At 33.5% G+C, this 15,916-nt stretch overlaps 1 protein-coding gene across 4 annotated transcripts in view; it reads right to left on the bottom strand.

Annotated features, from left to right (window-relative positions):
- Positions 1-601: 601 nt before the first annotated feature.
- The window catches only part of Clint1 (clathrin interactor 1), a 61,700-nt gene continuing 46,385 nt past the window's right edge, over positions 602-15,916 (bottom strand). For 3 of the 4 annotated variants that reach the window (XM_015492664.2, XM_015492663.2, XM_048782698.1), the window contains 5 exons: positions 14,840-14,909; positions 7,799-7,873; positions 4,297-4,589; positions 2,349-2,553; positions 602-2,207 (listed from right to left, as the gene is read on the bottom strand). In XM_015492664.2, coding sequence (XP_015348150.1) covers positions 1,861-2,207; positions 2,349-2,553; positions 4,297-4,589; positions 7,799-7,873; positions 14,840-14,909 — 990 coding nt within the window. In that variant the 3' untranslated portion in view covers positions 602-1,860. The remainder of the gene's footprint in view (positions 2,208-2,348; positions 2,554-4,296; positions 4,590-7,798; positions 7,874-14,839; positions 14,910-15,916) is intronic. The other variant, XM_015492665.2, reaches the window with a different exon arrangement.

Below are 15,916 nucleotides of genomic sequence, written 5' to 3'. Positions count from 1 at the left end.
TTATTGCCGTTTAAAGAAAAAAAATTATTTAAGATTACCAGCTTTAAATGTAAGTGAAGATATTCTACATGCTGCCACCAGAGGTTGGCTTGATTGCTCTGAAGTAACAACACTTGAAAGCTCCTATTCTTTGAAACTAATTTAAACACATTGAATTGTTGAAAGATTAAAAACCGCAGTCAGCTAATTACACTCTCTCTCATCTCTTATTCAGCAAATGAATCACTTTTCATTACCACTTAGCTGAAGTACATGAATTTCTGCCTAATTAGAAATGTTGTAGATGGAACATTAGCAAGAATGGAGCAGGTCAGGATATCTTTGCGCTTCATTTTTAATTCCTAACAGTAGAGTCTGATAGGAAAGAATAGAGAAGTCATTAAATAATTCTAAATTATTTATAAAAATTACTTTGCCCAAATTATAATTATTTTTTCCTCAAATGGTCTCAAATGTCTAACAGAATAAAAGAAGCAGCAGTTCAACATTGATTTTAATGAACATTTTAATGTTATGTATAACAGAACATTATGAATACAATGAAAACAAAGTTTTATCAATTTAATAAAAAAATTTTCAACATAAAGTGGGGAAGTAATAATCTGATGCCTATATTATAGTATTTATTTTAAAAAATATTCCCAGCTTGAGGTTGAAACATTTAATTTTGCATTCCAAACTCTAGAATCATGATTTTCATGTGAGCTTAATGCAGAATTACAGCAGGAAAACAAAAACATTTTAATTAATTTCCTTTATTTGTCATTAAATCAATAAAATCTTTGACTGCTACAGGTCTCCTTTAATAATATATATTTCAACTCCTCTCTATTGGAACCGTATTGCTAATGGCATATTATATACACTCAAAACCAAAACAAAACAAATACTGTATAAAATCTAAAAGCAAACATTGTTGAGTTCTAACATTTATATTTAACTTAAGGTTTTAATGGATTTTTACCTTTTCAATCTTTTGAAAAGACACAAAAAAGATAAAAAATAAATATTTTTCTCTTTGACTGTTTCTGACTTAAATGATGGCTACAGGGATAAACACGGAAGAAAGCCTTGCCAAGTTAATCACTGCAAATTGTAAATGATGACTGCTGAAAACAAACAAAAAATACTGAAGGTTTTTTATTTCTTCTCTTAAAGGAAACCATAGAGCAGTCCTGAAAAAAATATTTTTCCTAGTTCTGCACAGGATAATTATAGCAGAAGACATAAGAAAAGTTCCACAGCTATCACCAATTGCTTAAAGAGATTTTGTTACAATAAAAATTTGGAATAGTATAATAGCAGTGTTGCTGGAACATTAGCAAAAGTATATACATTCCAGTTACCTTTGATTTAGCCATAATCACATATGTATGCCTTTTTTTTGGACAAAAATATATATTTTTATAAAAAACTGATCATCCAACTTTAATGATTTCATATATGGACTCAAGAGTGGTAGTAAAAGGAACAGACCCAATTATGACAAGGTGATTCAGGGACAGAAAAATCAAGTTCCTCAGGAAAAGAAAAGTATAAAATTAGAGATTCAGCCCTACTCCAGTCTCTCCACAAATTATGTTACTGGGCTTTTCAATTTATAAAGGCTTTCAATGGTCTCATCACCCCATTTGTGGTCTATCCTCACTGGGAAAAATGACTGCCTCAACTGAAGTGCTTCTGCTTGGCCTTCTGAAATACTAGATATTTCACTTTTATAAAACAGCCTTTTTGGTTCTTTATGTAGGTTTACTTCAATTAATTCATAAAAGAAAGGGGAATTTATTAGCATTTTCCATCCCAACATCACCTATATGCACAGCTAAAAATTCTTCATTCAATCTGCTTCTTTACAATTTCTTATTTGCTAAAGTTGGCGAAGTTTGCAAAGGCATCTTGCTTAGGTTGCACAGTTCCAGAAGTCATGGCTATGTTGGGCATGCCCATTCCCATAGTGCCTGTTAAGCCCATCCCAGCAGTTGACATCCCTATGTTCATGTTCATGCCCATCATGCTCTGGTTCATCATTGGAGTATTTCCAAGAGGGGCCATTCCCATGGTGCCAGTCATCACGTTGGGCATACTCATAGGCATGGGTCCCCCCATTAAAGGGTTAGTTTGTGGCCGGACAGGAAGCATGTTTGATGGAGAACTGAGATTCACAGCTCCAAAACTTTGAGTCATCACATTAAGAGGCTGTTGCATATCTACCAGAAGAAAAAAGAAGAACTTTACCAAACGAATTCTTAGATTCACAGAAAAATACAATGCTTGAAGCAGTCCTGGCAGCAGGGAAAAAGATTACCAGTACACAGAGAAGTGGAATGTGTTGATGGGACTTAACTTACTCTGCTGCTGAATCATTGTATTGAGCGATGGCTGCTGGGGTTTGGAAGGCTGCATACCAGGTAGTAAGTTGTCCAGGCTGATGTTTACACTGGGGTCAGACCAAGTAGAAGGCAGGGTTTTGCTGACTGACTTCTGGACCATATCTGTATTCTGATTATAGAGAGGATTAGGCTTCTGCAGCACTGTGCTAACATTTTGCAAAGGCTGAAAAATAAAAAAGATGCTCTAAAAATTAAGCATCTGTTCTATAAAGATTATCAGATGGCAATTTAATCACAATAATGAATTTCTAAAACCAAAAGAACCACAAATGTTTTATGTTATTGTCTTCAGTACTCTGAATCATTAGCTTTCTAAACAGGTCCTTCTAATGTCTCAATTAGCTCTGGGTTCAAAAAACCCAACAATATATATATCTACACTAACAATTATTCTCCCATAACCCAAAGTCTAGAAGCCACCAACAATATATCTACACTAACAATTATTCTCCCATAACCCAAAGTCTAGAAGCCACCATCCCTGGCAAATGCTCAGAGCAACTACCAACTCCAGGTTAGCTTTGAGGAAATACACAAGTGGAAATTTATTCTTAGAAAACATAATTCAGGTTATGATTTCTCAAGTTATAAAAGGTAAAACCATTTTAACAGCAAATTATATTTCACATATCCTGGCTGCCATTTCCCTGCTCTGTGCATACTTCTACTAACTGAAGTGCACAACTAGTGGAATTTGATATACACACGGACCAATTTAGGAGCAAGGAGAAATTCAGGAGAAAGAAGCAGAGATGCCAGGTAGTTACAAAGGATAATTATGAACAGAACAGAAAAAAAAGGAAAGGTCTAGGAACAGGAAGAATAATTAAAAAATGGACCAACATAAAGACATATAACATAGTTACTATTACCACTGCAAATAAAGCAGACTGGCTTTATGCTTAAAACACGTGTTAAGGCTGATTTCTGATATACGCAGCAGTTACCCTTCTGCTTCTTTCTTCTTTTCTTTCATCCTAACACCCAAAAGAGGAAATTCTCACGAATTACAATGAGTAATTAGTATTATAAACAGATATTCTCAATACCTTGAGTCAAAAATAATAAGTTCCTGGTACAACTGAGAAACTTATTTTACAACCCTGCATTTGTATAAATTCTAAGTTGATAATAAGTAATTTAGATTTAACTATATAAAGTGAATTAAGCTCCCCTTTTAATAACAAAAACCAAAGGAGGAGCCTTACAACATTTATATAATGGAGAGCAGGCTCAGAATAGGGAAAAACTTTCACCATTCGAGAACACGACTTTCTACGTTAGCAATGATTGTTTAAAACAATGATACTTCAAGAACATAACCAGAAATTTAACAAGAGAATGTTTGTCATGGGTGAAGCAACATAACGTATTTTTCTTAAAAACAAATTTTAAACACAACTAAATACCAATTTTTACAATTCAATTAATATTCTGAATTTTCTTCCTCTGGGGAAGACACTATGTTTGGTTTTACAGGGACTATAAGATGAGTGAGAAGGTCTTGCTTTCTCCAACCTGAATGACTATACTAGGCAAAAGAGTATAAAGTAAATGCAATGTGTAAAGCTCCCCCCCACACACACACAAACACCCCCCCACACACATGTCCATCATGTGCTGCTTAATGAGGTAATGATGTTTGGTCAACAATGGACCACATAAAATTATATTGCCTAGTGTCATCAGAGCCACCTCAGCTTTTGTGAGTGCACTATGATGTTCACACAATGAATAAAATGGCTAATGTCAATTTTCTCAGACTGTACCTATTGTTAAGCAACATGGAAACACACACACACACACACACACACACACACACGGCTTATCTTTTCTCACACTATCCTATAATTAGAGTATCTCGAAGATTAGAAATCATAATTTCCCAGGGAAGCAGACAACTTACCTGTGACCTCGACATGGGCAAACCAAGTCCTACAGCATTAGTGCTCATCAAAGAGAAATTCATACTCTGGGAAGATGTCATGGTTGCTTGGGATGAGCCCATAAGATCAAACAGATCTGAAGAATTTGAGGCAGCTGGAGGTGGGCCTAAAGCTGGTTGTGAGCCACTGACAAGTTCCACTACTGGCTGAGAGGTACTGCCGAAGAGTTCGCCACTGGAAGGAACAGGCCCTGATGGGGCTTGGTTGAAGGCACTCCAGTCACCAAAGTCTCCATTCCCACTTGTTGCAGTTACTAAAACAAAAAGAACCACAAGGGTAAGAAACTTTCTGAAATGCACAGAACAAACTTATATAACATCTATGAACTGAAACTAATTAGAACTGATCGGAGTCCATCCTGATTAACATCTGCAGGTACTGTCTCCATCTGGACGTTATTCTTTCTCATGAATATTACACGAATGTTAACAAGGTGACAAAGAAAAAAAATTAAACTTCACATATAAAGTAAAACCCATCTCCTGCAGATCTGAAGGTGACACACAGAAATTACCATAAAAACTTCCTTTCAACCAAGTTTTCGTATCAAATCTATTTCCAGCTGAACAGATAAGATCCAGTCTGGGACTTGAAAAAGCAAGAGAAAATTCTAAACTGGTTAAACTTTTTGCTGATAGCTACAAAATGTTCAAGTGAGGAGACACTCTGTAAAATCAGAGAACTCAATTTACTTCACTTACTGTTTGGAAAGGTTCAAGGAGAAATCTTTCATTTGTCATGTTTTAAACCTCAAATTCATAAGATTAAATTTCTTTAAAAAGTATGGAGGGAAGGCTGGGCCGTAGCTCAGTGGTAGAGCACCCACCCTGCACGTGTGAGGCACTGGGTTCGATCCTCAGCACCACATAAAAATAAAAAGATATTGTGTCCAACTACAACTAAAAAAAAAAAAAAATTCAGGAAAAAACAACAGTATGGAGGGAAAAAACTTACAGGCTAGTGTTAAGAAATTCTCATTTGACTATGCTTCCATTAATACCATAAGGGCCAAAGTCATGATATAGCTGCTAGTACATTTCTTGGCTTCAGCTGAAAATGTCCAATGTATTTAAATATAAAGGGCAAAAGGGAAACTCATGCTAACATTAAAACAGAAACAAAATGCTACCACTATATTTCAAAGTATAATTACGAATCTGAAGTTGAATACAATAAAAAATCGACAGGTTAACTGCTAAGATTATAGTGGTTGAAAGCACAGATTTTATACCTTACTAGCTATGTGACCCCTAGCAAATTACTTACCTATCTGTGCTTTCCCTTTTAAATCTATATTGTAAAGATTAAATAATTTAACATACACTAAGTGACACCTAAGATTGTTGTTGTGACTCTGAATTTACTGTCCAAGTCCCGGTGAGGGCCAAGGCACTGCACTCTCTCTTCTTTGGGCATGCCATATGAAAGTGTAAGTCATGCTTCTGTGAAGTCTGCATATGTAATATTAACTATCTGGAATAAAATTATTATAAAGGCAGGTGATACTTTTTAAAAAATTGTTTTAAACTAGGCTATCCTGAATCTAAGTAAATGAATTTTTCTAAGAAAAGAAAAAAATGGATAAATATTAGTAATGAAGTTGAAAAAGCAGAAGGAAAGAATAAGCTACATAAAAACTGTCATCTTAAAGTGAATGGTATGTATTCCAAGTTAATTAACACCATCTCCTTGCAGTCTACGTTTATTTACAACTTGGAGATACATTTTGTCTAGCTTATAAGGTAACCAACCACTGCAATACTATGTCTCATTATGCTAAATATCAAAAGAGAACAGTAACACAAAGTCTTTAAAATTATATTCTTCTATTACCATATTAAAATGTAAGCACCCTCAAAAGAGAAAACAATCACTTAAAAACCCCAAGCTCTATCAACAATTTAATACAAGAACTGGGCTAATATTCATTAGTTCAGGGTTCTACTAAAGCATGTCTTTGATCTTTACAAAACCAAAGACATTTAGAGTTTTACAATTAGTTCTATATATGTTAAACAATTTGAGCTCATTTAAGTTAAGCTGCTGGATAAATGTAAACTTTATGCTGATTTTCTATTTGCTTGATCTATAATAAAGCAGCATATGAATAAAAACTGGGGCAAAATATGTTGCCCCATCTGAAAACTCAGTATTTGAGATGATTAATCATGAGAGGAAGTGATTTCTAGTGGGGCATATACTGTTCAGAAATGATTAATCATTGTTGCAACAGTTTCAGCCTCCTGCACAATGGTGATCAGGTTATATTAATCAAATGCATACAGATGAAGAGATACATCACTTAGGCAACATTAACATATTCAAATTATTTGCATAGTAGGCAAATTTATATACATAAAAACTTTGAGAATTACACAGGGAGTCTGTAAAATTAGGGCAATGTTTATCTTCTACTTTGATTTGCCTAAAGTAAGGTATCAAACCTTAGAAGGCGCAATCACACTTCCAAAATAAAGCAGTTAATTACTCAATAATTCTGGTTCCTGGGCAGTACTTGGAATTTACAAAAGTAGGCTATGAAAATAACCCCAAACCACATTAAAAGCTATGCATTTTTCTTCCTACCTCCTTAGGAACCTAAATCAGACATTACTAAATATAAATTTTAACACAGCTTAACAGCAAGACTAATTTACCTGTAATACATAGTAAAACTAACTCAGTTACATTTTTCCTTCCTGTCTCACCTCATGTTTAAAATTTTCATAGGTAAATTATTAAATATTTTCTTGTAGACTGTCCAGTTTTATAAAACAACCCCTTCACAACCTACAGGAAAAAAGACAGTTAATAATGAGCTGAGTCTCTATTCTACATATTTCTATAGACATTACTTTATCCTTTAAAGAACTGTGACAAGTAACATTATTCCTAGTTATATTATTATTAATTTTTTGCAGTAGTAGGGATGGAACATAGGGGTGCTCTACTACTGAGTTACATCCCCAGCCCTTTTTTCGATTTTTTATTTTGAGACACGGTCTCACTAAGTTGCCTGAGCTGTCCTCAAACTTGTGACCTTCTTGCCTCTGCCTGCTGTGTTGCTGGCTAACAGTTTCAGAAAGTTGCCTGACTAGTCCATTTCAGAAAGTTGGTACATTTCATACCTGAAAAATTATATAAACTAAATGTATATCATATTATTTATGTTAAAAACAGATTTTTTATACTTATTTGCCCCCCCCCCCCAACTAAAAAAGTTACATATGCATATGGGCATGTTTTTAAACGTATACCTTAGTATCCAGCCAAATGAACTCTTTTGAAACATTAAAGACAATGGCCTAATAAAATACCTTGTGAATTGGTTATTTGGGAATTATGAATTTTAAATATGATAAGGATAAAAACAACAAAAAAAAGTTGACTGTAGGGAAGAGAGCTTTGTATTGATAACCTTTTTACCCACCAGGATGTCTGGCCAATCAAACCATCTCGTACCTTGGGAGGGAAAATTGCCTGATGCAGCAGCTGAGCCAAAATCAGCAAATCCCCCGAATAAATCAGCTGATCCTCCTAGAGGTTAAGAGTAAGGAAAAAGTTAAACTGGTAGAATCAGAGAACACTGTGTGCAATTCCCGAAAGCTTCCTCAGCACCACACAACAATAATACAATGGTAAAGGCCCCAGGCCCCAGGCCAGAAGCTACTGGCTGCCCTAGGCTTTCCTCACACCAGGTTTCCTCTAAACTAGCACTCTCAGGCCTCAGGCCAGTTCCTGGTAAGACAGCACACATTACCTTGTGGTTAAGGTATCCCTCACCCACATTTCACAAGCATTATGAGGACCAGTGGTTTATGCACTAAACTATGCTCTCTATTAAAATCTTCCCTGGGATGCTTAAAACTGAGTAAGATTATTATTAGGGAATAAGATATCCACACATGGAAGTGAAATGCACAACACCTGAATGGACTTGGAGAGTTTTTAAAAGGTGATCTGAAGACAGAATTGAGACACTGGGGAAATTAAAATAAAGTCTGTATATCAAACAGCACTGTTGTTTTAATGCTACAGGTATAATCATATTATTATTATAAAGAAGAATGTCCTTGCAAGGAGAAATAAAGTGAAGTATTTTAGGGGCAAAATGTTATGGTGTTTGCAACTTTCTTTCAAGTGGTACAGAACAAGTAGCATTTAATAAACAAAAGAATCAGAGTAAGAAAACAGTGAAATTTTCCATATGTTCAAAAACTTTTTACATTAAAAGGGGAAAAGCTCTAAGTTGATTTGTTTAAAAAAATTAACTTAAACAGATACAGGGAGAAAAACCAATGTAATAATCTTAGTAGACTATTTTTCCCCATTGTTTACTCCATAAAAGAGTAAATACTTTTTTTGGGGGGGGGGGTAACTAGATTGAACCCAAGGGAACTCAACCAGTGAGCCACATCCCCACCCTGTTCTCTTTTTATTTTGAGACAGAGTCTTGCTGAGTTGCTTAGGGCCCAAGTGTAAATACTTGTATTTTTTTAATGTATGGAAAAAATAACCGTTTTTTGCTACTACTTCTAAATCGGTATTTTTGTTTGTTTGTTTATTCTTAATTTTGGTAGTGCTGGGGATTGAGCCCAGGGTTTTTGTACATGTGAGGCAAGCACTCTACCAACTGAGCTATATCCCCAGCCCCTTAAATTAGTATTTTTAGAGTGACAAGATCCCAATCATGTCTGCAAATCAATCTATCTGTACATATCACATTTTTATCCAAGTTTTATTTATAAACACTACATGGATAAAAGTATTTACTTTTATCTACAATTAGAGCAATATTTCAAGTTTTAATATTTCATTTTCTCCATCAATTATCAAGAAAATAGTCAAAAATCTAAAGCCCTAAGCAGCTGTCCTTACTTTTGTCTGTCCTTAAAGATTTCACCTCTTAAAGAGTCACAACCTTAGAAGTCTAGTGCAGCAGTTCAATTATGGTGCTTTTAGTGTTATGTGAACATTATATAGGTTACATCACAGCTGCTTAGCCTGCAGTGCTTAGAAACTAGCCAGGTGGGACTGGAACATCTGGGCTGCACTCAAACACCACCAGGGACAGCTTTCAACATCTGGTGCCATTTCTGAATTGTCTTATCGCTGCAAGACATTCTGCCCCATCTGCTACACTCAACTGGGTTAATTAAACTAGAACCATCTCCCTTTCTTAATAAATGGCCAGCAGTAATAAAAGGAACAAATCAGTTTCTGATAGATGTATATGTATTTCTTTTTAGTGCACATTTACTGTAGTCAACCATCAGCAGGCATAACTAATTCCTCATTCCTCATCCACATTACAAGTGCACTTGCTCACGTATACATTCTCACTCACCAGTGAACCACAGGTTCCACACTCCAACTAACACTACAGCTCATGCCTACAGTTTAAAGAATCTAAAAGATAATATCAGAGGGATTTAGTTTTCTTTTCCTTAAAGGTACATACATCATGATAAAATGTGATGAATACAAAAGACCAGTGAGCTAGACGTTAAAAACCAATAAACAAACACGATATTAATAAGAACTAACAGGGAAATGAATGTTGCAAACAGTTGCTGCTTAATATTCATGTTTGTTTTCTGTAATGTTCCTTCATGTTAAAAACACTGATCAAAGTACACTGTTGGATAACAAGATGGTAGTTAATCAATTACTGTGACATTAAGGGACTTGAAAATTGGAGATTATTTTAATTTGCTTCATCCAGAAAGGCAGTGAAAAAATATTAGTAATTTATTCTATCAAACAAGTAGGGGTTTTCAAATCTTAACTAGTGTAAGCTATAAAGAAAATTCATGTTGCAGATAAAAGTACTGAATATCACTGATCACAACTTAAAAACTGGGTAAGATTTATTTATTTTACTTTCTGGATTTAATAGTTCAGATAAATATCTATCTACATTTTGTTTATTCTGCTGCTCCACCCTCTTCCAACTACATGGAAATAATTTTTTTTATTCATAACTTATTTACAGTAAATATAATTCCCCCTCACCCATACTACAGGAATTTGATTTCAACATTATTAATTTAAGAATACTGGGAGTAAATAATGAAAACATGCACATAGCTATTTTACAAATAGAAGACACTTTTCTTTGACAGAGATTTGACTTTTATTTCTCCAATCTTTTCAAATACCATGTTATGCTTCAATTAGTACTTTATATAAGGTGATCTTTGAAAATTGTCTCAAAAATTGAAACTCTATTTAGGAAAAGTTTCTCTCCTAGGAGAAACATATGATACTCATACTAGTGTTTTAAATTCAACAGAAAACTTTTATGCCCAAGCATTTTCCCCAATAACATCTATCTAAGGAAATGTACATCAAAGATTCTACCAAAACTGCTGCATGTGAAAGACTGCTAATTTTCACAGGAGCCATCCTTCAAGATTCCCACATGAGAGCTGTCATTATAAATGAACCATTTCCATCTGCCTTTTCAGGGCAGCAAGGAGGTTATTTACAATCACCAGCTGGGAACATGTATTTTCCAAAGCAATACTGTGAAGAAGAAAAATATGGCTAGGCAGAGCATCAACTAGAAATGGAAATTTTCTCTAACAAAGAATTTAATCTGGATTACATAAAAAAAAAAAAAAAAAAAAAAACTTTTGCATGAAGAATTCTTATACAAAAGTAAAATAAACGATGAAATGCAAAAAAATCACATAAATGGTAAATTATACATAATCCACAAGAACTTTTAAAAAAAAATCACTAAGGATGAATACGTCCAACAGAAAAAAGGAACAAAGGACATGAATAGGCAAGTCACAATTAGTATATAAATATACAAAAAGTGTTTAAATTCAGTTATCAAATAAATGCAAAATAATATGAAATATTATTTTCTTCTTACCAAAATGGAAAGTTTTAAGAAGTGCTAGAATGTCACTTTGTTCATAACAGTGAAAAATTTGGAAACAAAACCTAATGTCCAGAAAATAAGGAATTGAACATATGATTTAAGATACAAAGCAATGAAAAGTTCTATAAAAGAATGCATCATCATAAGGAAATGGTCATGAGAGCTTGGGTCAGAAACACTTTACAAAAAATAAAAACAAACATTATCCAGAAGGCTGTAAAAGACCTGTCACACAATAAATGCTTACAAGAGGTTTTGACTAAAATACAGAAATTGTATTTTAAAAAGAAAGCTCACTAAAGTAAATAGTTTATGAATCTAAATTAGAATGAAGCTCGTTTTCTACGTTTTTAAAATGGGCATGCATTACCTTGAATAATCACTGAAAAGAATATAACAAAAAATGATTTTTTAAAATTAAACTTGGCTTTGAACTACGTATATGACTCCCACCCAAATTCTAATATAATTTGGGGTACTGAGGATGTAACAACATGATTCAAAGTCACGTAATAGTGATTATGGAGCCAGGTGAGGTGGCACACACCTATAATCCCACCTACTCAGGAGGCTGAGGCAGGAGGATCCCAAGTTTGAGGCCAGTCAGGGCAACTTCATGAGACCCTGTCTCAAAAGAAGAAGAGCTGGGGATATAGCTCAGTGGTAAAGTGTCCTGGTTCAATCCTCAGTGTGTGAGGGAATGGCGGGTGTGAAGTGACTACTGAATTCAAAGCAAATGGTCCAAATGTAATAAAAATATGGATTAATGTATTTTAATTCTTTAAAAATTTTTAATTAAAAAAATTCAAAACCTATTACAAGGTATGTTCTTCTAGTCGTACCAATTATGGTGTATTATCTCTTCAACCTCATTTATTTTATGAGAACTCTCTTACGTAGCAGCAGTATGTTAACCAAGACTTAAATTCCTTAACTACAAAGGGACAAAGAACACAATTTGGATTTATACTAAAAAAGACATGGAATGATTTTGGCCTTCTATTTCTAATTGGCTTAATTTCTAGTTACTTTATTATTCATTTCTTAAAATGTTTAGAAATGAACTATATTTAAGAGCCACCAAAACATCATTTAAGTACAGATTTTAAAAGAACAAACATCACTACAATGGGACATTTATCAAGATCATCTCGAGTAAATCTTGATGGTTAGGATTCACATATGTTCTTTTAAATTTAGTAAGATATTCTACAATAATTTTTACCGGATATACTTTTGAAGATACCAACAATAAGGATAAAATAACACATTAAAAAAGAAAAGAAAAAAAAATCTGAGCATTTTCTCAAAGGAGATATTTATCTGATGAGTGGTACAGATGCCATATCTGCTTAGCTTTACAGTTTGTGCCCATATTACTTGCATGATGGTACTATTATAAATATGGGCACATCTGGTAAATGACACCCAAATGACATACCAAACAGCAATGTTAATATGGTAGATTTCTTAAACCTTCTCATGTAGGTGCTAAAGATTTAATATCCAATTTCCTTTTACTACAAAATTCAATTTAAAATATACTATTAAGATATATAAATAGAAATGAGGTCACTAAATTTATGTACTGAATGAAGGGGATCTGCAAAAACTGGTTACACATAGTGTTTCAAATAGAAGATAACTTTAAAAAATACTCTGATGCCAATTCACATATAGTTGCATTTTAGAGATATTAAAGTAAATTAAACTGATACGGCAAGAAACCTTCCATGGATTTCACTTAAACTTAGTCTCAATTACTGTAAGACTGACTAATAACTGCTACTTCTATTTAATTAGTCAATCTGTTTGCATCAGAGGAGAAAAACCACTCAACGGTTTCTTGCCAAGCAAAAGAAGCATACTGATATTTAAAAATTCTCTCTGTTCAAAGAAATCTTGGTACCATGGAGAAAAAAAGTTACATCTACTCACTGGACCGTCCTAGTTAATTCTTCTCTAACTGCCCCATTAAAACTTACCATAGATGCATGAAAGGGGCTCTTTATTATTGCATGCCAGAAAATTAAAAATAAATGATATTCTGTGACACTATTTCTATATTATATAACTACATGCCAACTATCAGTTAATAAACAATTCAAATCTTGAACATGTAAAAACATCACAAACTGCTAAAATAAGTAATGCAGTTGTTTCTAATCTTGCATTACAGTCTAATAAAGGTTAAAGAACAATTTTAGAAACAGGAACTGAAGGATCTCAGAAACCAGGGTGAACCACAAATCCTTTAAGTTCATACTAGTTCAAGTTTTATGACAGCAAGTAGGAAGGAGAAAATAACAGGAAACTTAATTACGTGTACCAATGCATTAATGAAAAACAATTTCCATCATAAATTTAAAACCAATGCAAAAGTTTTTAAACAATTTGGCTTTGAAAAGTCATTACACACAACTGGGAATGAAAGATTTAGTTTATGTACATTAGATATATTCCAATCTTGTTGGTCTACACTTTAATGTAAAATGAACTTTAAATAGGCTTGGAAAGAGTTTCTTTAAAAAGAAATTTTATTTCTTAAGCTGTTTTGACTTGTAACCCAATAGTTTATTAAAATTCCATAAGCATCAAAAGCAATAACATAATATTATCAATTTTCCTGGAAACAATTTATCAGGAATTAAATAAAATGTAGCATATAATGGAAATCAAACTGAAGAAGTCATGAATCCCATCTATAAGGAAATTTTGGTAAACTGTTTTGCCACAGTACTCTTAAAACATTTGGCAGGCAGTTAAACACACATTCACACAATGCCCTTTCCTCCAAAGCACTCAGTCTGTTTACAATGAGGCAACTATCTGTGTCTCCTTGATTAATGATCACTTCCTTCACTTGACCTTTCCAAGAGGGTAAGAACTCCCTTTCATAAGTGCCCAGACTGGTGTCTCGTTCAAAAAATATCTACTGAATAAATGAATAAAAAGACTTTATCTAAACTCTAAGCATATCCAAGCTGTTAGTCAGTAATTTCTTTTTTCATTTTAAAAAAACAAAAATCAAAGTAGCAGATTTAATATATTTTTTTCTCCAAGTTAATCTTAAAAGATTAATAATGGGAACTATAAAGCCTCTAAAATCTTTAACTTAGAAAACTGCAAAAAGGATACCAAATCTCAAAATACCATTTACTATTATTTAGGGAGAAAGCATTGTATCAAGTGTATAGAGCCATTAAAATACAAGTATTACAGTGATTTGAGGATACTATTTTACTCACATTTACTAATTACCACAAAGAGGTTCTACTTATGTCTGAGGACTAGAAAAAGGTATAAAAATGAGTATATTTCTTTTAAGAGCAAACTTCGAGAAATAAATGCATATACAAAAAGATAAGCACCAACATGATAGTTCCAAAGAAGAGTAAAGGCCATAGGTGCTAAAGAAAAAAGCAGGGGGAGAGAGTTACCAAATATTTAAATACCGTATCTCTTACTTATCCAATTAAACAAGTATCCCCAATTAATGCACAAGGAAAATAAATTCGATTAAAAATTTCATTTTTCAATCCATCTTTTATATAGCATTTTTAAAAAACCAAGGTTACTAAAAAGAAAAAACTTGTGTGGAAGCTTACCTGTTGACTGGCTGGTGCCATCGAAGAGATCAACAAGGTCACCAGATGACTTGCTGCTAGGCACTGAAATCTGAAAACACACACAGGATTATGTGCTCAGAAAACAAATTTCTACTACTTTTTCCCCTAAAACCACTTCTACCAATTTCTAATTACAATTTTAAACACAAACACCTGTAAAAACCATCCTTAACTAAGTAAAGGCAGATTTGACTTTCTGAAAAAAAGAGTATTAACTTGAGTCCTTATGGAGGCAGTAAGCTTTAAGGAATTTTACTTCCAACCCTGTGGAAGTCCCTGACATCTACACTCATTTCTTTTCTAATTGCATTGCAATCTGGAAATAAACATATTTCAGATTGTATTCAGTTCAGAATCACAAAGAAAGAAGAAAAAAAATGTTCGAGTCCCATCACAATATACTTTTAGTCCCTAGAGGAATGTTAGCCTATAAAGTCTTACAAAGCTTCTTTAGCTAATTCTAAGAATCAATGTCCACCTGGTCAAAGAGCAAATTCTTATCCAGTGCTAAAATTCTAACAACTTCTAAAAACTGATTATATATCACACAAGTTAGTGTAATTTTAAATTATGTGATATACCTTTCCATTTTACTCTTTCACATTTAGTTCTTGAAATAAAAATATAAAAGCTGGACTTCTAGTACTATTCTTGTCTTCTTCATAGTGCCAAGTGCCCTGATATCTATGTTCCTTATATTCAATACATACATGATTATGTACACGTTTTAATTTATTAGAAGTGAATTGTGAGAAAATAGGGAAACACTGTAAATTTCTAGTCATATTAATTTGAGCTTTAAGGATTAAAATTACTATACTGTGGTTCAAAATAGTGTTTAAACTTATATAAGAGATCCAAATTGAAATAACTTCAAGAACTTCAGCTTTCTGTATTTTTTTAATTGTTAAAAAAAAAAAAACCAAAAGTTTATACTACGAACATAAAATATTCATGGCAAGGGTTGGAGATGTAGTTCAGGGGACAGAGAAGCAAGCATGAGGTTCTGGGTTCAATCCTCAGTACTAAGCCCCCCCCCCCCACCCCCCACCCCCA

The sequence above is a fragment of the Marmota marmota genome, unplaced genomic scaffold, assembly GCF_001458135.2.
Source record: "Marmota marmota marmota unplaced genomic scaffold, marMar, whole genome shotgun sequence".
In the NCBI taxonomy this organism is placed as follows: Eukaryota; Metazoa; Chordata; class Mammalia; order Rodentia; family Sciuridae; genus Marmota; species Marmota marmota.
The sequence above is the reverse complement of the archived record's forward strand: the minus strand, read 5'-3'. Positions and strand labels throughout refer to the sequence as shown.